The sequence below is a fragment of the Asterias rubens genome, chromosome 15, assembly GCF_902459465.1.
Source record: "Asterias rubens chromosome 15, eAstRub1.3, whole genome shotgun sequence".
Lineage (NCBI taxonomy): Eukaryota > Metazoa > Echinodermata > Asteroidea > Forcipulatida > Asteriidae > Asterias > Asterias rubens.
In genome coordinates this window covers 8,312,198-8,336,332 of record NC_047076.1, presented here as the reverse complement: position 1 = coordinate 8,336,332, position 24,135 = coordinate 8,312,198, and the positions used below count along the sequence as shown (strand labels likewise).

Below are 24,135 nucleotides of genomic sequence, written 5' to 3'. Positions count from 1 at the left end.
ATGTTTATGGTGTATACCAAGGACTTCTCTTTGTTCTCCAATTGTTTGGACATACATGTATCATGACAGGGCACCCCGGTGATGTATCTAGTTGGGTTTTGATCCATCTCCCCTCCTCAGTTGAAAGCTAACCGCCTGTCTACACCGCTGTTCACCACTGTGTGACCAAACTCTGTACACATCTTTGGATGTTAATTTATTATCCCTCACAGGTGGGTTTTTCCCGAGCAAGTTGGCAACGGATGCAATTTCAGATGAAGATACCCACACAATTATTTTTGTTGTCAAGAAAGATTTCAAAGTGATGTTTTCTTTTTACAAAATAGTTAATGGCACTGATAAACGAGGTGGTCATGTGATTTCTTGCATCAATATGATTGGGCATGGTTTGTGAATAATTATCCCGTCTAATTCGAGGTACTATTTTTTTACAGTTCAGATTTTGTTTACATGATCGGAGTGTTTTATGATTTACAAAAACATGTATCACAATCCTAAGCATACATTACTATCTAAAAATACATGAACAAACACTGTGAAACAGTTCTTCTTAAAAAAAAAAAAAAAAAGGAGTACATGATGTCATAAATATATGCGTAGTATTTACATAATCTTTAGAAAAAGAAGGGGGAGAAACAAAAATTCATAAAATTGGCAAAAAGTACGGACTTGTTAAAAATAAAAGAGTACATTTAAAAAATAAAGCCACATTGACTTATTTGTAATTTAACAAGTCCTTACCCTATTTAATAATTTTAGCAGACGAAAGTGAAAGGGTGGCAAGCGTCAAATAAATAAATAAGGAAAAATGTGTACTTACAAATAATGTTAATGCAAATTTTGGTATTTAAAAAGAGGTGAAAATTTTCATCTAAATTATCTTGCATTATTTACAAGTAAAACTGACATATTTCGAGTTGCTTTTAGCTTTGTTTAGTGTCTCAAACTAAAGAAGCGAAATCGAACATTCTCCAATGTTCTTTAAAAAGTCAATACACCCATATTTCTTTTGCTTCTTAAAACCAAATTAATTCACTTATGTATTCTTGCATTATTGCAGCTTGGAAATAAAGTACAGTGTGAATGGTGGAAATATTATCAATAACCTTTATGTTTGGGAGTTGTGAATAAATAAATTGGAATAAATACTTTGAAAAGTAGAAATAAATAAACACTGGAATATAGTCAATTAAAAACTGTAATATTAATTTATTAATATTCTTCTATTTAAAAAGGGCAAAATATACTATGGCAAACAAGTTCATAATACTGTTTTTTCTGGGACACAATAATTGAGTGTTTTTTTATAATTCATTTGTTTATTTATTAAGTGACTTTTGTTTGTTTAGTTTATCTTGTTTAATTAATTAATTTGTTCTAATGATCGTTTGAGATGAAACCCAAAATACCTACATTTTGGCAAAGTTAAGTTCTCCCAAAATCTTGCGATTAGAAAAGCAAAAATTGCTTTGTATACATTCGTTGAAAATAATCATTATTTACAGAAAAAATATCAGTAAATAACAATTCAAAAAAAAAAACATCGCTTTCAAAAGTAGCATTTTGAAGTTTCTGAGAGTGGTTCCGATTGTTTTAAAATGCAAGTTGTGGCATTTATTGATCATCCAAGCAAAAACAAAATTAGCATTGCCTTGCTTTTAATAAAAGCAAATATTTTTTAATCATAACTATTAATTTTCTTCATTTTGCATCAAGGGGTTTCAACCCACTGCAGGGTTTCTTGCAGTCATTAGTAATTTTCATAGAGTTATATATGAGAACTAGAGGGCGCACTGGTGATGCTTCTTGCACAAACGCGACGGGACCGCAAGGAGACACGCGCGCCATTCTGCATGCGCGTTGAATTTGAAGAATATGTTGGAGTTTGTGTTAATTGAACGCTGACGTGATGCTGTTTTGTCAACTTACAAAATTGCAGCTCAAACACACGCTAAGGAATGCCTGTTTGTTCAACTTAGAAAATGGCCGCCTGCGTGCATACGGGGCGCGTATATAGGCCAGTGCGCCCTCTAGTTCTTATATATAACTCTATGGTAATTTTAGACAACTCTGGCCGAATCCGCACGTGGAATTTGTGGACTAGCGGCTGAATGGTTACTCATGCTTAAAAGTATGTGTTGGGTACCAAGCATTATCAACCTCTCGACAATTGGGCCCAAATTCAAAGAGCTGCTTAAGCATAACAAGTTGCTTAGCACAACAAAATTATGCTTACCAGAATAAGGTTACCAGCCAAACTGCCATGTCACATGTACAAATTGTAACTGGTATCCTGCTAATTTCCGCTAATCAAACAAATGTTAAGCAATATTTTCTGCTTAACCACTTCTATGAAATTGGGCCCAGGTCTCTTAGAGAACTTGGCCTACAAGTGTGATACCTTTATAGAAGGTGTTTAATTTATTCACTCATCGAGGAGCAAATCTGGATTTCAATGAAAAACGAGAAGGTAACGTTGAGGTCCTCTGGAAAAATTTTTTCAACCCTCTCATAATTGCAGGGACAAGAGAGGGCGGTTTACATTTGGCGTATTGTACATGACTTCATATTTTACAGTGGTGTCTCGGTAGCACCTCACCTTTCCAGACCCTTGGTGCAAATTTACCTCACAATGCGCTCGTAGTTCGGTACCCGTCACACCGCTCCGGTGGGCAGTGGGTAAACCAGGATCCTCACGACTCAATAAATTACAGTCTCTGTAGATTCAGATATTTTCAACAAATCCAACCAGATGGGGGTGGGTGAGAGACAGAGGTCTACCTAACTTCAGAATTTACAATAGTACCCCTAAAACCTCACTACGCCCCATTAGAGGGTAATGTTGGGTGGGGTGTGAGGTTTCCGCTAGGCATACCACACAATAAATTACAATCATACCTCTGTATCCTGTCCATCAGGCCTCTCTGAAGGGAAGTTGAAGAAAGCAACGCTACGGCTCGGGTCATAAAATACGGTTGTACCATTGGATGATTCAGATGATTTCCCACACCCTTCCAGATGCAGATGGAAGTGAGAAGATAAGGGGTCCCCCTCTAAACAGGGGTATGCGACGTCATCAATTACAACAGTACCTCACTCTCTTAAGGTACATGTACCTCAAACCCTGCAAGAGAGATGTAATACTCAAGTCCTACCTCAACTCTCGGAGATGCTTCCCCTGCCTTGTTAAAGAGGGCGGAGCGAGTGGCTTTCCTTTTAGGTGTACGTGACTTCCGTCTTGATGATGGGTTCATTCGAGGGGGGGTTCTCCGGGCTGTTGGCGTCGTTAACTGCTTTCAGCTTCTTGATGGTGTTCTTCAAGGCTTGCCTCTTGTTGCAGAACCACACCCGGATCACCTCACGTTCGTAGTTGATCTCGGCAGACATGGCGGTCATCTCGGCGCCGGAAGGGTGGGTGTTCTTGTCAAACTGGGTGCCGAGGTACTCCAGGGCCTGCGGGGTGAAGGAGGTCCGTCGTTTACGCTTCTTGGATGGCTCACTGCTAAAGGGTACCAAAGCAAAAATGGACGTCACCAAATGATTTAAAATAGTTCTCAATTCTTATATAGCACACATATCCTAGTGGCTAGATCAAGGTGATTTACAATATTATTATCCCTGTTTATCAAGCATACTTAGACCATTCCTCAAACCTTCTCAAATTCCTGGGGAGAATACAACCGCAAGCTAAGTTTGACTTTTTCTGAGTACGCTTCTAACTTAAAGGTTCAAGTGAAGCAATAAATGAAGCATCAGGGATAAAGAATGTTGTTACCATACACTTGGGTGCGCTCCATTAGCTTTTTAGACTTCACTGGATTTTTGTTTTGGGGAGGGAGGGGGTTTCTGAAACTACAAAATTTGTTAATGAGTTGAGTAGAGGGGTGCCTACTGGGTGGAGTAGAGGAATGAGGTGTCCAACCTGCCGATGTAATCAGAGAGTTGACTCAGTCCGTTTTTGTGTCTCTCCTCTGCCTCCTGCATCCAGCGCTCAAGGACTGGCTTGATCTTCTGGGCGCTCTTCGGTGTGATGTCCAACTTTTCAAACCTGGGCAAACAAGACAGGAATAACAATAATAATAACAGATGTTAAATTTGCATCGGGGATACAGAATATTAATTTTTGGTTTTAACCCATACACCGATTTAACATCTCTTATATCGTTGCGGTACCCGCTGCCAAAACATAGGATTTGAACTGCCTCTAGCTACCGGGCAATCTCGGTAGTCTAGTTGGTAAGACACTGCTCTAGAATTGCAAGGGTCGTGGGTTCGAATCCCACCCGAGTAACATGCCTGTGATATTTTTTCACAGGACTCGGGGAAGTACCGAGTATACAGTGCTAACACACACCGGTGTATGGGTAAAAACCAAAATTAATAACAATAATAACACTCGTCTTTCGACGTATTTGGATGATTCTATTACACCGCAGGGGGCGAGGTAATTTCTGAGGACTGAGTTTTATTTTTTCGTTGTGGTTTTAGCTGCTGATTTTTTCTTTCTTGTTAGTAACTAAGCCGCCACTCTGGAATTCGAAGTTAAAAGAGAAAACTTAAATATAATATTGTTTTAAACTCCATGAGATACATACAAAAATGGTAAATAATCATCTTGCATATTGTATCACCCCTGCGGTATAATAGAATCGTCCAAGTGCGTTGAAAGACAACATGGCGGATATTACCGTTCGTTACTAAATTCAGGTAGAAAACACCTTTTTTTACAATTAAAAACACAATTTTTTCAACAGTTTGAAAATGATTTGGGTGCATACGACTCTTGTGCATATATTTAATGGTTGACTTATGTTGAAATGTTCTGTTAAAGTGCATTTAAAAATTGTTGTCGTGAGTTGTCGTGAGTTGTCGGTCTTTAGTGCGACCCCTCGGTACTTATCAAAGCTCCAGTATTGTGTCCTGCAAGGTAGGTGGAGCTACCAATTTATGTACGAGACGTATTCCTTTTAATAGCACCATGTAATGGTTTACAAGGTGCTGTAGCAATATGCTGCCGATCAGACCACGGAACACCGGGGCAAACCCTTCTTCTTTTGAGTGAAATGAATAATTTTACATACATTACACAACACACGGAAGTAGGTTGAAAAGGATTTGGAGGGATTAGGGGTAGAAATATAGAGATCCCCCTCATACACTAGGCATGTCAGTGGGCAATGACAAATAAAAGCGGACACTTTTGGATGTGTAGCTTGTCTTAAAGGAACATGTCGCCTTGGATCGGACGAGTTGGTCTATAAAAAGCGTTTGTAACAGTTTGTTATAAAATGCATATGATTGGAAAGATGTTTTAACAATAGAATAGAATGATTCACACACTAGTTTTCTCGGTCAATTTCGGAAAATGAGCAGCCAATTTAACCACCAGCTTATTCTATTTGGCACGAAATTGAATGCTATCTGAAAAGGGTCATTCTATTTCATTTTAAGACTAGTCAAATGCACTTTTACGTTATTCGATTTCACAAAATAATCATTCAATAAAACAATTCATCAAAACAGCATTCAAATTCACAGACGCTTCTTGAGGCGTGTGTGTCACGAAAAAGAATGACGATACACTAAATTGAACAGAGTGCCAAGGGAATTTGACTCGACTCAAAACGAAATTGAACGGCCGAATTCTGAATTTGAAACACACTAACTGGAGAGGCCAAAAAGTTTTAATTCGAACGCATGAAAATGAAATTGACTGCTCATTTGCCGAATTTGACCGAGAAAACCTATACTTTGCTAACTGACATGGTCACAAACTTGACTCACATAAATGGCCAACGAGGTAAAAGGAAAACCATGCAATTTGGAGGCATGTGTGACGTCATATGCAATTGGTCTATAGGTGAACCTCAAGCATCTTTAATAGTGAAGGTGAAAACACATAACAAGAACTTACACCCTTTACATCTGCAACCCTTTTATAATCTTAACCCACCTGCAAATTGCTGACTGGCTGTACGCCGGTCCCTCCGTCGCACTGAGAGCCTGCCCGACCTGCGTCTGGGTCAGCCCTAGAGATAACCTCCGGATCTTGAAGGCTTTGGCAAACTCCTTGATCTCCTCTAGGTTGATGCCGTCCACCTCCGTCGTGTTGCCCAGACTGCTAACTGCTGAAGGAGTGAAGGGGGGTGTTTTAGGAGGGGAGGGGTGAACATGAGTACGGTTGCATGACAAAATTCTTGTTAGACCACCCAACCCCGACTCTTACTAGATATAAACATGATTCCTAACGATCAAGAAAGTTAATGAAAATGTTTCAGATGCAAAGGTTAGTTAATGGCTTGGCATTTTGACCCTAGCAGAGTCTTTCTCGCAAATGTTTCAGTCGCATGAAAACATTCTTGTTGCATGCCCTTCAAGCATTTACAACCCTTCTTCTCCTAGCAACATTTTCCCAGTGAGCTGACCAACCCTTTGAAATCATCCAACTGTAAAATGTAGGGTGGCGCAACTGTGTGCAGAACTATCTTGACATACCAGTAACAATAGGACACTTTTGGACGGTCCTTTATTCACAGTTCTTACCAGGGCCCAATTTCATAAAGCTGCTAAGCACAAAAATTTGCTTAGCATGAAATTTCTTCCTTGGTAAAAACAGGGTTACCAGCCAAATTTCCATTTGTTGCATAGTGCTTGTTACTGGTATGCAGCTGTTGTTTGCTTATCATGAAAATTACAGGGAAATTTGGTTAGTAATCCTGTTTTTATCAAGGAAGAAATTTCATGCTAAGCAAATTTTTGTGCTTAGCAGCTCTATGAAATTAGGCCCTGTAGAGCTCATCGTGCTCAGACCTGCTTTGAGCTGCAAAAAGGACCGTTATGTCTGCTGCCGTCAGCGTTTTGAAAGTCTCCCATTGTCCTGGGAATCATGTCTGGTAACAAAATATATATATATTTTTTTTTTACCAAAATTAAGTAAGGGGTTGAAACAGTGTTGTGACTGATGAACAAATGATTTTTATGGGTTAACATGTGAATTTGAGTTTAATGGAGTTTTAGTACGTTTAGTAAATGGATTTGTTAAATGCAAACCAGATTGATCATTTATTCAACAAGAGGAAAAAGTTACTAGTTGCGTGACGATATCAGTCATGATCTGAACATGTTAAAATATTATCGGCAAAGATGGCTAGCATGGCAACCAATAAGCAAATGTGACAGGTAAAATGCAACTAGTGGTTAACTCGTAGGGCTATTCCACCGTGACTCGCGTTACATTGACCACAAATACAAAACATGGTTTTTTGGATGAATTGTGACTTGAAATAATGATCTATCAGTGATGTACAAATAAGTGAAACTTCTGATAACTTCGGTGAATGTAACGTGAGTCACTCTGCCAACTCAAATAGCGCAGCCAAATAGCCCGGCCAAACTGTTACTTTTAATAACGAAACTTGTCAGTTCATCTTTAACACTGCAACGTTTTCAAGTTGGTTAATTTAAGTTAGTCTCTCAAACTTTAAAAGCAAAATAACACCACTGTCAACTGGACAGAGTTCTTGTTAAGTTAGTGCAACTCAAACTTTGTTGTGTTGTTTCTGTCCAACAAACCTAAACTACCTTCAGCTTTTTCCAGCGTTGATGTTTCTAGTCTTATTTCATCCACTTTTCATTTGTGAAAGAATCTGCAAAGTTTCAAAATGTAACGCACTCACAATCTAATTTAACAAAAAAATTCAACCAGCCCAGTTATCTGAACCAATGATAACTGCGGCCACACTTCTAGATCTAGATGCGAGAGTCATTGCTGACAAAGAGGTCTGGATCTGGCTGGATCTGGATCTGGATATTATACTCCGATAACAGCAGAGTTTTATGACCTGACCAATGACCTAGTGAAAATGTCTAAAGTGTGCTTTGATCGCTGCCTTGAAGGCTTTGTAGTCTTTTAAGTCTAGGATATTGTGGGGGCTCGAACTGGGATCAAAATTTTAGAAGGTATGTTGGAAAGACGGCATTCCCACCTTTTGATAACCTCTTCAGTTTTATAGGATTTGAGGCATTGCATGGTGAGGTATCAATGTATATTTGGTTTGCGGTAACACCATGTGTGTATCTACTTGCCAGGTAGAGTTGTTCTTAGGGAACTGTCTTGCTTTATTCTACTGCCGCAGAGTAGATAAACGGAGGTTCGGGAGACTTCTCAGTTCTGAAAAGAACTGTCCTGCTTTTTAACTATTACCAGGGCGGATGGTATAGAAATTAGACTGGACTACTACTTTAGCTTATAGGATCGTAATTAACTGTACTGCCGCGGAGTCAGTTCTAAATTGGTCTCAATGTTTCGACTAGCTTGCTCTAGTCATCGTCAGTTTTAGATTTCAAGGAGCTTTCGGGAACAGTCTCCTCAGCAGGATTTCTCTTTATCTGATTAAAAAAAGTCTGAATTCAGATAGACAGCTGGAATTTGTCATCCCAGAAATAAACGTGCGAGTATACATCGGAGGAGGTTTCTGCGAGGGGGCATTCTCGTAGAGTTAGAATAGATTTTCAGCATCTAGTTTACTTTCATTTGCCGTTTTGAACTTATCTTTTTGCGGTTTTGAATTCTTCATTCTAATATCATTTGCGGTTTGGAACTCTTCAAATATCTTTTATTTGGTTATCTTTTGAGGGTTTTGATTTCTAAATTTTATCAATCACTTGAGGTTTTTAACTCTTTATTGTATCTTTTATTTGCAGTTTTTAATTCTTAATTTTATTGATTATTTGTGGTTTTGAACTCCTTATGTTGTTCATTATTTGCGATTTTAAACTATTAATTTAATCTATTTTGCAGTTTGTAACTCTTCATATTAGCTATTTTTTTGCATTTTTCTAACTGTTCATTTTATGTGATTTGCAGTGTTGAAATCTCTATTTTAATATGTTTTTGCATTTCTTTCATCTTATTAGCTCAGCACAATATGCTTACCAGAATAAGGCTACCAGCCAAAAATACCATGTAATAATTGTGACTGGCATTCTGCTGAAGTATGCTTAGCAGAGAAATGTTTTAAAGCAATATTGTCTGCTTAAGCAGCTCTATGAAATTGACTATTCCCTCATTTGAGGAATCCCTTATTTATCAGTCCCTTATTTGACGGTACCTTATTTGACTGTTCCCTTATTTGACAATTCCCTAATTTGACAATTCCCTCATTTGAGGGTTCCCTTATTTGACAACTCCCTCATTTGACAGTTCCCTCATTTGAGGGTTCCCTAATTTTAAAGTTAATGAGTTAATAGTGTGATTAGCTGCAGGCTAAACTTCCATGCATGATTGTTTTGGATGATGCCTGCATGCACACAACATGCCTTGGTGCAGCAGCAGTTCCAGTGGTCCATGGCGAGGCAAAGAATTCGTCCAACCAACTTTTTGTGGTAGTTGAGATTTTTTAATGGGTTTCGAGTTTCAAGAAACAAGGTTTGAGGGGGAAAACATAATAACTTCCAATGTTTCAATGAACCCAGAATGTTTTTGAGTGGTTTGTGTTTCTTAGAAACCAGAGGAGCTTTGAGGTATGAGCCATTTGCTCAGACACCAGACAAGTTTTGCAGTGTTTGCGATTCTCAAATGAGTTTTGAGAAAAGCAAACACAAATTCTACATTTCCAAGAGGCAAAACAAGTTTTGAACTTCTTTTATTTTATTCTTTCTTTGCCTCAGATACCAGACAGGTTTTTGGGGGTATTTGAGCTACAAGAAAGTTTTAATTAGTCAGAGCTCAGGAACGTCTTGAAGGGATTTTTAATATGCCTAGATGAGCTCCGAGGTACGAGTAATTTTGCTTGTGTTTGCCAACATTGCCCATGGACCACTTCTTGTTCCTCCAAAACAGCAAATAGGAAGATTGCCTCACAGTACCTTTACCTGATGAGCTACCCGCCACCGTCGCTGTGTTATTTGTGGGTGATCCTTCCTCCTTAACCTGTGCCGTCACCTGATTGTTAGCTTGAGTGGTGACCAACGTTCCCCCGACGACAGCTTGAGTGACGACCTGGCCGCCGATGAGCTGTGCCACGCCCGTTTGGTTGACTGCCTGACTGGCAATGACAGGACTTTGCGTTGTGATGAGTTGTTTAGGAATACCGTGGCTGGTGATGAGTTGGCCGGTGGATGTGAGCTGGCCGGTGAGGCCGTGGGCCGCAATCTGCTGAGTGGTCAGTCCGGCCACGGCTACGTGATCCCCCGTGGTGGTCATTGTGGCTGCAGTGGGTACCCGTTGTGTGGTGGTCAGGGCTTGTGAGGTGGTGGTTTGACCGAGATGACCTACTTGGGGTTGGGGTGGGGTACTGACCATCGTTGCCAGGCCGGCTGCAGCTAGGGCTCTGGCTGAGGAATTGAGACCTAACAAAATAACGTAACTTCACGAGTTATTATCTCCACAACTAATACATCAAACACCTTTACAACATTGATCATTATCAAATATTATAACACACCTCTTGCTTGTTCTGTATTCTGGTTGGCTGAAAAACTGTCACGTGGGATGAACTAACAATAGTCTAGTGATCAGGCGCGTGTTTTGCGGGAACTAGTACCTGAGCGGGCACTAGTCTTTGAAAATAGTGCCCGGTTACAGCGCCCTCTCTTGACTTGAACCATGAACAACAACTACAAAACTTCCTTTCTTTTCCAGATTTCTGTTCTAATTTGACATTTAAGACCGAGCTGTATTATAAAACACATATTGACTGGCATAATTCGGTAACTAGTGTACGTCTATTCCCCCTCGGGCCTGTGAGTGACTTCGGCCTCGGGAAATAGGTCGCTCTTCTGGTTACTTAAAGTCCCTCGGGGGAATAGACGTATACTAGTTACCTCATTGCCAGTCAATATGTGTATACTAGAATCTGCACTTAATGTGATCCAGGGTTCTGCCCAGGATTATTTTGAGATGAAACGGTTTATGGTACATCATATAAGAAGACTCAAATCAAAGAAGACTCAGCTCAAAATGAATGGCTTCGGATACCATTTTTACTGGTAAATATCCTAATTTTACATTTTGTTGAAAACATTTGAAAGGAATTGCAAGTGTAATTTAAAAGATTTGAAAATGTGCGGTGGTCAGAAACAGAGGAAATTCTTCCAGGGGTGGTTCGGGAATCCTGTGTGCCGGGCAGGTTTTCCAGCACCTAGCACCGTGTGCAGAACCCTGGTGACCCTTGATGTACATGAAATAATAAACCTATGAAATTCTTATCTCAATTGAATGAGAAAAATAAAACAAAAGACCCATCAAACAATGTTTTTTAAAGCGACATGAGAGGTGGATATTGGAGGATTGTGGTCACCTGAGGAGCAATGGGTTCATGGTTGAGGGAAGCAATTTATGGTCACCTGTTTTGCTCAAGGACACTAGTCTCAAACCTCGGCTTGGGCTCCATCTCCGGCTTGGGCTCCATCTCCGGCTTGGACTTTGCGCGTTGCGTAGGCAGTAGAAAAGCAGGGAATATGAACCAGGCTTCAGGCCTATACATACAGCAGCAGGTGTTTTGCCTGCGGTGGTTCGAACATCAGCATAAGGAGCCAGCCATCGATTTCACCAAACTCTTCCTAACTTAGGATTAATCTTTAGGACTTAGGATGAGTTACGTTCCGTATCCGAAGACGTTAGGACACATTGAATCCATCCTAAGTTTACTCGTGCTAACTCGAGATAGGATTAATCCTAGTGTATTGTAAAATCGACTGCTGGAACCAGAGCCGAAGCCCAAGCCTAAGTTTGAGAAAGGCTCCTGGATTCAAACCAAACATGCTTGGCTATTACATGCCACTTCTCACACCTCACCTTGAGTGGAAGTTGATGTGTAGCCGCCGCTAGGAGGCGTAACCGATAAGACCTGCCCCGTTGCGTTCATTAACATCTGGGGCAACGGTAACTGGCCCAGCCCCGTCTGGCTTGCCAGAACGGACATGGACGGGAGGGGCGTAGTCGCTGCTGTTGACGATGGTGAACTTGTTGTGTACTGCTTGTTCAGTGCTGATACTGAAGTAGTTAGACCTGTTGGGAAATTTTGAAAAAAAAGATCAGATTTGAGCAAAAAATGTATTAACCCAATGGTTTTACTAGGCTTATTTCAATTGCTGCAACTGAAATAAGCAGCAGTGACTTTGGTTTGCATATGTTTTTTTCCTCACCTTTGACAGTACTTCAAACAGTATTCATCTGGAGTAATGGTTCAGGTATAAACTCTATAGTAAAGAAACAGGTTTCACTCTTGCAAACTGCTTACCAACCAAAATGACATAACGAATATACAACAAAATTGTTAAAGGCAGTGGACACTATTGGTAATTACTCAAAATAATTATTGGTATAAAACCTTACTTGGTAACGAGTAATGAGGAGAGGTTGATGGTATAAAACATTGTGAGAAACGGCTCCCTCTGAAGTGCCATAGTTTTCGAGAAAGAAGTAATTTTCCACGAATTTGATTTCGAGACCTCAGATTTAGAACTTGAGGTCTTGAAATCAACCATCTAAACGCACACAACTTCGTGTGACAAGGGTAATTTTTCTTTCATTATTATCTCGCAACTTCGATGACCGATTGAGCTCAAATTTTCACAGGTTTGTTATTTTATGCATGTTGAGATATATACCAACTGTGAAGGCTAGTCTTTGACATTTACCAATAGTGTTCACTGCCTTTAAAAGGGGAAGGCCATTCTCATTTTGCAAAGGGCACTTCCATTGGAAAATCTTAAAGTCAACTTTTGAAGGGGCACCAAGGCCAAGACCAAGGTCAAAGGAGGCCATGGCCTGCGTGTAATTCTAGGCCTGCTTTAAAACCAGAGCCATTTATTTCTCTCTCACCCGAAAGTGCCGATGTACAGCCAGTGGAATTGGCCCCGGTGGAGTTTGCCATCGTGGGCATGACCCCACCGATGTTGGCCGCCAGGAGTTGACCGCCCGTCGTTGGGATGAGGAACTGGATACCGCCGGAGCTCTGCGCGAGACTGACAGGGATTGTTAGGATTTGTTGCTGGCCCGCCGCGTTGGTGATCGGCAGCGTTAAGACCTGTTGTTGTCCCGTTGCGTTGTTGGACGGGATAGTAAAGATCTGTTGGGCTCCGGAAAGCTAGGGAAAACGACAAATAAAACAAATATGTACAGTTTTGTCTTTTTACTATTTGCAGAACCAACTTAGAACTTGGAAGAAAAATATCAAAATAATTTTAACTTTTTAAATGTAACCCAGATTAATGGTGTATGCATATTTAAAATACACGTCATTCATCGCATGATGGCTTTTTAAGGGGATATAAACACCAAGCTGGTAACAGCCAATCTCTCTCATACAAACACAGGTTTAGCATATATGATTATGGATTGCACAAATCAAGAAAAAAAAAATTCAATAACTAGATGACAATACTTATTCTAGTGATTGTGAAATCAGCAGTTAGCTTGGTAGGATTCAAACCCACAACCTTGTGATTGCAAGTCCTGCAGTCTAACCACTAGACCACTAGCTTTCTTATTTGAAGGTTTGGGTTTCTGCTGCAACAACAGTTCTCTGTATATGTCTCTTAGGAAACCAAGATTTTCAAAGGTAAACAAAATGTTGACCATTTAAGAAAAAAATCGAACAACAATGGCGCAAGGAATGATTGACGTACGGACATGATGGCAAATAGACAACTTGCATAAAACACCACAAGCTCAAACAGCGCCCTCATGAGGTCAAAGTAAGACCTACATGTACTACTGGCTGATGGATGTGAGTGCTATGTAGACACAAAGGCATTTCCATTGCTTAAAACAGCCAATAAAGGATGATCTCAAATATATAGATATTACAGTTTCTAACAGCTGCAGTCCATCCAGGAAACATTTAAAAAAATATAACGAGTCTCTTACCTCACGTTAAAACATGCTAAAAATGGGTTTTTCTGAAAAACGCGGGGTCAAACAAACCAGCGCGACAAAGGAATCGTGACGTCATTGGCGGCTATTTGATGTGGAAAATAGCGCCCTCAGTTTGCCAAAGCTGGAGAACTGTGTTCAAACCCAATTAGGGGGAAATTACACTGGTGTCAAGGGTTCATTATAACAGATAAGCCGTTTTTGACTCTCGGCTGAAAAACCTGCGCGGCCAGGTGCATTTTTGACTCGAGTTATTTATTACTAGAGAGTAAAATGGTTATTAACCGGTATCTACGATGTCTATTTGGCCATAAAAAGGTAATAGTTGAAATATTGAGATCATCCTTTATTGGCTGTTTAAACTCTGTGATGGTGACCTATATAAGAGGGGGTCTTTGAGCCATTAATTTTGCTTACCTGATTGGTCAAGACGGGTTGTTGTGATTGCAACGCCTGTATGGGCGGTGATAGTAAGAGTTGTTGAGTCGCTGCTGAGTTGCCCAACGATGCAGGGATGGTCGTCCCAAGACCTTTAATTTGAAAGAAAATTAGGACACAATCAAGATAATGTAAAATATACTTCTGGGCCGGATTTCATAAAGCCTGTAAGCACAAAAACTTGCAGTAATTTCTGCTAATAACAGCTTTATGAAATTGGGCCCTTGTCCAGGAAAACTTTTTATCAATCATGAGCTGTGGTTTAATGTACAAAAGTTGAGGTAAAAGAAACCAGTGTTTAAATGTGCATGACTATTGTATCAAAAAAACTACCAGGTCCAATTTCATGGAGCTACTTTTTAGAGGAACCTGATGCTTAACAAATTTTTGCTTAGCAAAAATGAACAGGGTACCAGTTACAAATTGTGCATATGACATGGCATTTCGGCTGGTAGGTTATTCTTTTTCCGGTAAGCACATTTTGTTAAATGCTTAGTTAACTTTTGTGTTTAAGCATCTCAAAGAAAATTGGGCCAAGGGTTATTACCCACCACCCCTTCCCCCCCCCCACCCCAAAAAATAAAGAAAAAGAACCTGAAACAGAACTCTGATATGTTATGACTTTTTAAGAGAAACTTTGAAACAAACCAATGCAATTACTAACCCTTAAGTCCGGATGGGAATGCCTGTTTGGTCGGGCTGATCACCATGCCACTCCGCACAGCTTGCCCACCGGTGGCGCTGTGCATCGCAAGCAGGAGCTGATCGGACGCGCTCTGTGGTTTCACGTTAGACGCAGCTTTTAACGTCATTTGTCCGGATACCATTGGATCCTATATAAAAAAAAAATTATAATAATAATAAATCTTAAAATATTGTTAAAATTAAACAATAGCCTAGTGGTCTAATGCATTGAACTCGAGATCTGGTGGGTAAGTCAATAAGCCTTTTTGAGGTATGGCGGACGTGATCCGCCCGCGTCACACGCCCGCGTCACACGCCGCGACTGATGCCATGCTCACCATGTTGGTGTTCATTAGGTTTACGTGTAAACACTGAGTCGCCTAAAATGCGCACTTCACTGAATAACATACAGTCTATTTCTATGGTCAATAAGCACAAATTTACCACAACTTTACAGTGTTGTAGCATTGTGTCCGCCATACCTCAAAAAGGCTTCTGGGGTTTGGGTTCGAACCCCAGTCATGACACTTATATACTTGAGCAAGACACTTAATTTTAATTATCTTAGCTCTTCAACCCGTAAATGGGTGCCTGTAAGGGCAGTGATCGTTCTTACGATTGATTTATCTCGGTGCGCTACTGTACATACTTAATGGAAGGATTGGTTCCTAGAAGAAAATATTGTTTGCAGAATTTCGATCTGAAACAGTGTTTGTTGATAATTTTAGCTGGTACTTGCACCACGTATGCGTATGTGTGACACTTCATGCCAAAACTCCAGACTGACTCTATCTGCTCATCAAATAGACAAGGATAAGATCTCTTTCTAATAACATCTAATTCAAGGACCTATAAAGGATAGTATTTCTTTACACCCTAATAGCTGCAGTTCATAGAAAACATAAACAAAATTTAACGAGTCTCTAATTTCACGTTAAAACATACTTTTTTTCCAAAACGCTCCAAGCCAAATTTCTGAAAAACGCGGGGTCAAACAAACTCGCGCGACAAAGGAATCGTGACGTCAGTGGCGGCTATTTGATGTGGAAAATAGCGCCCTCAGTTTGCCAAAGCTGGAGATCTGTGTTCAAACCCAATTAAAGGAAAATCCTCACTGGCGTCAAGGGGTCATTACAATAGATAAGCCGTTTTTGACTCTAGGCTGAAAAAGCCGCGCGGCCGGGTGAATTTTTGACTCGAGTTATTTATTACTACATGCAAATTTTGAGAGTAAAATGGTTATTAACCGGTATCTACGATGTCTATTTGGCCATAAAAAGGTAATAGTTGAAATATTAAGATCATCCTTTATTGGCTGTTTAACATACAGAATACTATTTGGTTTTACCCTTACACCGATGTGTGTAAGCATTAGATACTGACCTCAGTACTTCCCCAAGTTAAGCGGGAAAATTCACAGGCATACTTGAATGAGATTCAAACCCACAACCTTTGCCAATGTCTGATCAACTACTGTAGACCAAGATTGCCCGGTAACTAGAGGCAGTTTGAATCCTATATTTTAGAAGTGGGTGCCGCAATGATTTTATTTTTAAAAACGTATAGAATGTTTAAGACATCCCATCACTTTAATTTCATGGTTGGCATTTCCAACCTCCTCGCTTTTACTGTACTTATTATTTGCTCCTCAAATAGACAAGATCAAGAGCTCATTCAAATAGTACCAAATTCAAGGGCCTATAAAGGCGGGTATTGCTAGACAATGTTCATGACGTCACATCACTCTGACATCACCGCTGACATTTCCAACCTCTTCACTTTTAACGCTGTTTTACTTTTTTTCCATGATGCGCCTGATTTTTGCATGGGGGTATCACATGTTTGTACTGGTGATCCCTGCATGATATAAGGAATTCCTTCAAAGTGATCAAAATTGTACCCGGATATTTCTACAAAATAATACTTAAAAATTCAATTGTATACCTTTTGCTCAAAATGTAATTTTTAGTGATTATACTTTCAGGAAATATCTTTATAGGGAACAGATACCTTTGGTTTTGGAACCGTTCGATTGGCTTTAAAAATTCTACATACATGTAAATGTAGATCTATACAATAAAACCATAGAGTTATATATAAGAACAAGAGGGCGCACTGGTGATGCTGCTTGCAAAAACGCGACGGAACCGCAAGATGACAAGTGCGCCATTCTGTACGCATGTTGAATATGAAATACCGTTTGAGGTTTTTTTTATTGAACGCTCACGCAATGCTGTTTGTTCAACTTACAAAGTGGCCGCACAAACACACGCTGTGAGATGGCTGTTTTGTCAACTTAGAAAATGGCCGCCTGCGCGCATGCCGGGGCGCGTATATAGGCCACTGCGGCCTCTAGTTCTTATATATAACTCTATGAATAAAACTGACTTGTGCAATTTTCATTGCAAAAGGTGGTAGTGTTTTCGAAAGGAAGAATAATACGTAATAGGAATACACAATCTGAGGAACGTCTCTGACGGTAACGTTACTCATAGTATTCCAATTTGTTGGGATAAAAACCAATACATTTTCCATAAACACATTACTTGGAAATGAACAGATTCACCAAGTGCTCTATATTTATTGAAAACTGCTGTACTTCTAACCAAGTAAATGTTTATTGCAATGGGCCATATTTTTGACCGCGTGAGGGCGCTCTCAATCACTTCCGGGGGTATATTCATTCATACCCAAAACAGTTATTAAAGATTGGAACACATTACCACCACAGACATCTAATCCATCACGGACAATAAGACTTTTAAAGGAGCCGTTATAATCCACCTCTAAAACAAATTGAAACTACGGCGCAACACTAGTGACAGAACGCCTATTAATCTGTGCAGGGCGAATCGCGTATACCCCCCGGAAGTGATAAAAGTACTATTTATAGCGCCCTCGCGCGGTCAAAAATAAGGCGCATTCATTTAATGATTGATTGCCAAATGAAGTCCCTTTAAAGGCAGTGGACACTATTGGTAATTACTCAAAATAATTATTAGCATAAAACCTTACTTGGTAACGAGTAATGGGGAGCTGTTGATAGTATAAAACATTGAGAGAAACGGCTGTCTCTGAAGTGACGTAGTTTTTGAGAAAGAAGTAATTTTCCATGAATTTGGTTTCGATACCTCAAGTTTAGAATTTGAGGTCTCGAAATCAAGCAGCAGAACGCACACAATTTCGTGTGACATGGGTGTTTTTTCTTTCATTATTATCTCGCAACTTCGATGACCGATTGAGCTCAAGTTTTCGCAGGTTTGTTATTTTATGCATATAAGAAGTGAGAAGACTGGTCTTTGACAATTACCAATAGTGTCCACTGTCTTTAAAAGAGGTGTCTCAAAAACTTGAAATTAAGGATAAGTTTCAAAAGATCTATATGTTCAAAACAATTACCCCAGTGAGTTGAATAATAGCCAGTGAAGCTGTGCCATTAAACAAACATACTCCTATGAAATTGTAATCTGACTTTGCTACTAACCTGTGAGCCAGTAATGACATTGGCCACACTCACAGAGGTCGGAGAGGCAGTTATCGTAACAGACGGCTCCATTTTGCCATTGCCAACAATGTGCTGGTTGGCTGAATCTCCATCCATGATCATGGGGTCCAGCACTGTGATTGGTCACCGCGCTCTGAAACTCCTCCCTTGGTAACCACTCCTGTAGACGATTGGATGAGAATAACAAATTTGCATAAATTATGCGAGAAACAGAGGGTCTATGTCCCATGCCTGTTCATTTAGTAAATGTTGAATATTCAAACTTTGCAAAGAGTTAATTTAGCTACAGATTGTTATCCCTGTCAAAGAACACTCCCTTTTTGTCTTTTTTTTACACATATTTGTAAACAAACAACGGTTTTATACAAGATTTTGAGATATTAATATGTATCTGATCCTAATGTAAATTTCTCCTATAACCTGTGATATCTTGCCTGCCAGGAAATGCCCTGGAATGTAATTAATGTCACTCTGTCTGAACAAAAGGTGGCATCATGGGCCTAATTTCATTAAAGTAAGCATAAAACATGCTAAACACAGAAATATCTTGCTTAGCAGAATCAGCGTACCAGGCAATATTCGCCCAAGCCAACTTCTTGTGACTGGTGCCCCACCAGATCTTTACTAAATATGCTAAGAAATATTGTGCTGCTGAACAGTTTTATAAAATTTTGCATGGTCTTTTGTATACCAGAGTAATCATTAGTAATACATAGAATGCATCACTGTATGGAAAGCATTTGTCTTCCCCAAATCCCCTTGAATTTCCCATCCTCTGAAACAACATACACTGTATCCCCACAACTCCCCCGGCACATTGCCACCAAACAAGACAAGTACACTGTCCCCGTCATAGAACCCAAGACAGCCAATACTGCAATTTCAGGCCATTTCCTTCCCCCTCCAACCACAAAACAATAAAATATCCGCACACAAAACAAGAAGAGGAAAGGAAGATGGGAGGGGAAAAAAAGTCTGTAACCCAGCCCAGGGCAATCTCTACTATTGATTATTCAGCGCTGGTTCGGATTACTAACTCTCAAACCGTACCGTTTGGTTGTCAGTCATTCGGGGCGTATTTCTTTATCCATCTTCCTTTTTTTATTTTGTTTATCTCCCTTTCTCTCTCTCCCTTCACCAGGGACCAGGACAAGATTGAAAGGCTACATGTAATGGCTTCCCAATATAGTGAAAGTGTGAGCTTTAGAACCTGCACAGTGCTCTGAATCCATCAAAATCAGAGAAAGCCAAGGATGGATTTTAGAAGATTTGTGATACAAGTGTTGTCAATGTATTAGGTAGGGGGTGTTTGAGCATCTTTCTGTATACCCTGTTTACCAAATTGGGAAAAATATCCATTTTGAAAAAAAAAAATTAGTGCGAGTATATCACATGTACATATAGATCCCATTCTTTTTTTTTTTTTTTCAAAACATGTAAGGACAGCAAACATCCATACGCAATTCTGAGTGATTGCGTATGGTATAATGTTACCAGGTTTGCCAATCTGGAGGCTGCTACCAACAGCTTGCCAAGAAACATGTGATATAAAGCAACACTGTCTTTAGTCTGGGTCACCCAATTTCAGCACTTATCTTGTGACCAGTCACGTCAGTGACTCAGATTACAAGATAATATTCAAATTCTAAGTTGTAAGTGGGTTGTTTTGCCTCCTCGTTCCTTGCCTTGGTGCCCCTTGAAATGTTCCAGAATGAAATGTCAGCTCTCTTGTAGAATAACCCCTTTATCTACATCAATGAAGAACTATCAAGCTATTGCCCTTACAAGAGCGAGGTGTCAGACCTCCAACACAGTCGTCTTTTTTCCAGACTTCAAAGCTCACCTCCAAAGCTCCCCAATAGTCAACAAGAAATCTCGTTCCATAATTGATATTCAATCTGATTATTAGTCCCCAAAGATCTTAAGAAACCTGTGCCTAAGCCTCCTGTGACTCACAGCTTCGGTGACAACCGCCAACCGCAAAGAAGAAGAAAATAAAATCGTTATACATAATTGACAAGCGATACTGGCGGCTGCCCCGTGCTGGCGCAGCACACACACACACACATGCACCCTACTAACCTCTCCATAAAACCAAGAATGAATCAGTCCTAACAGCATTGATATCAATAATTGACATGCGATTCTGGTGTAAATCGGAAAACCACTGCGCCCCAGAAGGGACGAAGAATATTCTACCTGGCATAATTGGCATTTTCACAAAAGACCGATCAAGTTCTCTTGCCCGTCTAGTAGCGTCTACCATCCCCCCCCCCTTTCCCTTGTGACAAGAACGACAACGGCGATTTTCATGATTGTTGCTTGTAGGATACAGGTGGGAAATTAACACTCGAAAGCCCTCAAGGGTTGTACTTTACCGGGAATACCGGGCTATCGTTCCTGCGACCGCTAACCAATCTAATTTACAGAACATGCGTGGTGGGGGGAGAAATGTCAGACCATAGTCAACCTGTTCTAATTTTTGTAGTCAATGGTTTACTGCTGGCTAGTGTTGAAATGTAAATTACTTCTTACTTACAAAATTGTACATTCCCTAAGATATTTACATTGTAAAGCGCATGTAACCTCTGTTTACAAAATAAACAGTGCCTTAGTAGATTCCAGGGCTATTCTGGCAGGCAGGTTACTACATGTACATGGGAATAGTAGTCCCACAGGAAATTTGTACGTTTTCTGTAGCTCTTCTGTTAACTTGTGATATCATGGCCTAACACTCTGGCTGGAGCATTATAAATGGCTTGATCTTAATGATTTTTGTATAAAACAAAAGTGTGTGGGGGGGGGAAGGTAATTCCTAAATTGTGCGTATCACCAAATTCGCGTGTATCACCAAAACATCGCGCGAGTCAGCCCAATATGCTAACTTGTACATAAGGAAACCCTACTTATATTCTTCGAAAACTTATACTCTAATGTTTTCAATTCATGCTGATATGATGCAGAGAGTCTGAAAACCATTTTTTGATTTTTTAATACGGTCACGACAAAAATCTCTAGACCAATGGTACCTGTACATACATGTATAGGGTCATACATGTAGATTGGCAGGTACTCCAAAAATGTATGGCCATACAAACTTGATGAGAAGCACTGCAGCTGCTGATAGTATAAACTATTCTGATTCAAGATTTCCTTAAAAGCCATTGGACGCTTACGGTAAACAGTATTGTCCAAGGCCCACACTTCGTGTATCACAACTTCTATATCAAATAACAAACCTGTGAAAATTTAGGCTCAATCGGTCATCAGAGTCGGGAGAAAACAACGAGAAAACCCACCATTGTATCCGCACGTTTCGCCGTGCTCAAAAAGTAAAGCATTTTATGGAATAATATTTCGAGAAAAGTTTTTCACCACTTCCTTCTGTAAACCCTGTAAGTTATTTGTAAATCTGTGAACTTTTATTTTTTTTTCTTTACCGAAAGGGTCCAATGGCTTAAAAGTAATAAAGGATAATTTTTCACCCCAAAACACTTGAATCTAACAACCATTTCCTGCATCAATCGTTTCTAAGACCTCCGAGTGTTGGTGTCCACTCGCATATGCTGCATCCAGAGGGATGTGGGTGGCCCAATTTCAGAGCTGCTAAGCACACAAATTTGCTTAGCATGAAATTTTTGCCTTCATAAAAACAGGATTACCAACTAAATTTCCACGTAATTTCCAGGATAAGCAAACAACAGCAACATGTAACAAGCAATATGTAACAAATGGAAATTTGGTTGATGGTTCTGTTTTTATCAATGATGAAATTCTACGCTGAGCAAATTGTTGTGCTAAGCACTTTCACATGTGACTTTATTGTGACTTTATAATTTTCCTATAATCAGAATTAGGTTGTGGAAAAACCAATCCATGACCATCCATGACCCTACCTTTAAATGAGATCTCTCTACAAAAATTGTCCAGCTTTTCACTTTTGTACATACTATGTATGTTATGATCTCACTCCTGGTGTGTTTTATTGAAAACTATCGAATTCGAACAAAGGACTTTTCAAAAAGCCAATCACATTACTACAGCAACCTAAAAATTTTCGTTAAACATCCATCCACAAAAAAAACCCATCATCATTGAGAATAATTAATTCCATACAACCCACACAACCTTTAATGCCCACTCATCCTTTCAACAAAAGTCACTACCAACAAAACATGACCAGTTATTCATTGCAGAGTAATTTATAACCGCACGACAGCCAGCCTGCGCCCGACAGAGCTTTTAACTGTCCCTCGTATCCAGGCAATACGACCATTTTGGAATTTTTTTAGGACCCATCCATCAAAGAGCACTTAATTTTGGTGTGACAGCCACCAACATGTTACTGAAATGTACCGCGTTACCGTCAACCTTTACAAAGACACAGACTGAGTAAACAATACATCGCAATGCTGACTCACAAATACACACAATAGCTTAAAGGGTTAGGCTCGATACATGTACCCCGTTCGTCTTTGGCTATTTAATCCTGGGGCCATTCATATGCAATAAGCAGATTTGACTTATAGCGGTAAGCAGATTTTACTTATAGCGGTTAGCAGATTTTTCTGATTATTTTATCAGAGAAAATTTTCTTAAAGCGAAAGCGTATTTTACAGGTAAGCGAGAAAATGGGGTGGCTTGCTTCGCTCACAGGAAGACCTGTAACTCCCCATTTTTTTTAAGAGGGCAGGTCACTTTCAATTCATTTTACTTTCCGTTTAAAAATCTTAATATCTAAGGTAATTCTTTTAAGGGGCACCAATGTCCAGACAAGGGCAACAGAAGCCAACAATAGAAGTACCCCCGTAACTGGCATAAAGATGTGTGCAAAACAAAAATTGGCAAAAAAAAATTATTAAAAAAATGGAAGATGAAAACCATATTACCCCTCATAAAGAGAAAGGGAAAAAATCCACACAAAAAGACCAAAAATATTAAGAATATAAGACAGAACTTCTCAGCCGACACTTGTTATAAAGATTAATATAGTAAATGAGTTACTCAAACAAATATCCCCTCCCATTCATTCCAGACCTCCACCGCCAGCACATTGGACCAGTCCAATTAATTTATTGGCCAGTCAAGCAGCAGCTGATTATCATAATTTATGCGAGCAGCAAAAAGGCTGCCACACGGGCGCATACATAACTAAGCTCTATGCCTCTGGCAAGGGAACCTCTGACCAGCATTAATAAATAACACAGCCGTGCGCCACAAAGGCAATTTGAAGATCAAAGATTATTCCTTGTGTGTCGTCACGGCATTCATTATTTTTAAATGTGGCTGACTGAACATTTTTAATTAGTTTTACCACCGTCTGAAAAAATAATGGGTCGTTAAGCGAACAAAAACACACCATCCAAAATATCCAATATACAAAAGAAGATCCTGCATCTTGACTGCAATATGTAAATATTGAATTTAAATTATTAATTATTAATTTATTCTTTCCCAAAGTATAATACAGAGAAAAGCTAAAGGCAGAATAAATTAGCAATAAATAATTCACTACAGTGTAATAAACTCCAACGCATGAATAAAACATGAGCGAGCAGACCTGAAAATATTGCTTCACAATTCCAAGTGCGTGAACTAATCCAACAGAAAACGCGGGAGAAGACAAAAA

General features: G+C 39.7%; 1 protein-coding gene across 3 annotated transcripts; it reads right to left on the bottom strand.

Annotated features, from left to right (window-relative positions):
- Positions 1-2,300: 2,300 nt before the first annotated feature.
- On the bottom strand, positions 2,301-19,145 carry LOC117299952 (POU domain, class 6, transcription factor 1-like). 3 transcript variants are annotated; one of them, XM_033783568.1, is made up of 10 exons: positions 19,076-19,145; positions 18,486-18,666; positions 14,982-15,150; positions 14,297-14,409; positions 12,827-13,091; positions 11,798-12,010; positions 9,868-10,350; positions 5,954-6,125; positions 3,923-4,048; positions 2,301-3,502 (listed from the first exon to the last, which is right to left on the bottom strand). In XM_033783568.1, the coding sequence occupies exons 2-10, from the start codon at positions 18,606-18,608 to the stop codon at positions 3,217-3,219; spliced, it is 1,950 nt and encodes a 649-aa protein (XP_033639459.1). In that variant the 5' UTR covers positions 18,609-18,666; positions 19,076-19,145; the 3' UTR covers positions 2,301-3,216. The 3 variants fall into 3 exon arrangements, with proteins under 3 accessions (XP_033639459.1, XP_033639462.1, XP_033639460.1); XM_033783571.1 differs by having other exon boundaries at positions 9,874-10,350; positions 19,076-19,144; XM_033783569.1 differs by having other exon boundaries at positions 5,954-6,128; positions 9,874-10,350; positions 19,076-19,143.
- Positions 19,146-24,135: the final 4,990 nt, after the last annotated feature.

Excerpts from the sequence above, each read along its gene's own strand:
- LOC117299952 (XM_033783568.1), bottom strand. The coding sequence starts at position 18,608 with ATGATCATGGATGGAGATTCAGCCAACCAGCACATTGTTGGCAATGGC. Across the intron at positions 10,351-11,797 it reads CACATCAACTTCCACTCAAG|GTCTCAATTCCTCAGCCAGA; the intron begins GTGAGGTGTGAG and ends TTATTTTGTTAG. Across the intron at positions 4,049-5,953 it reads AGCCAGTCAGCAATTTGCAG|GTTTGAAAAGTTGGACATCA; the intron begins GTGGGTTAAGAT and ends TTGTTTGCCCAG.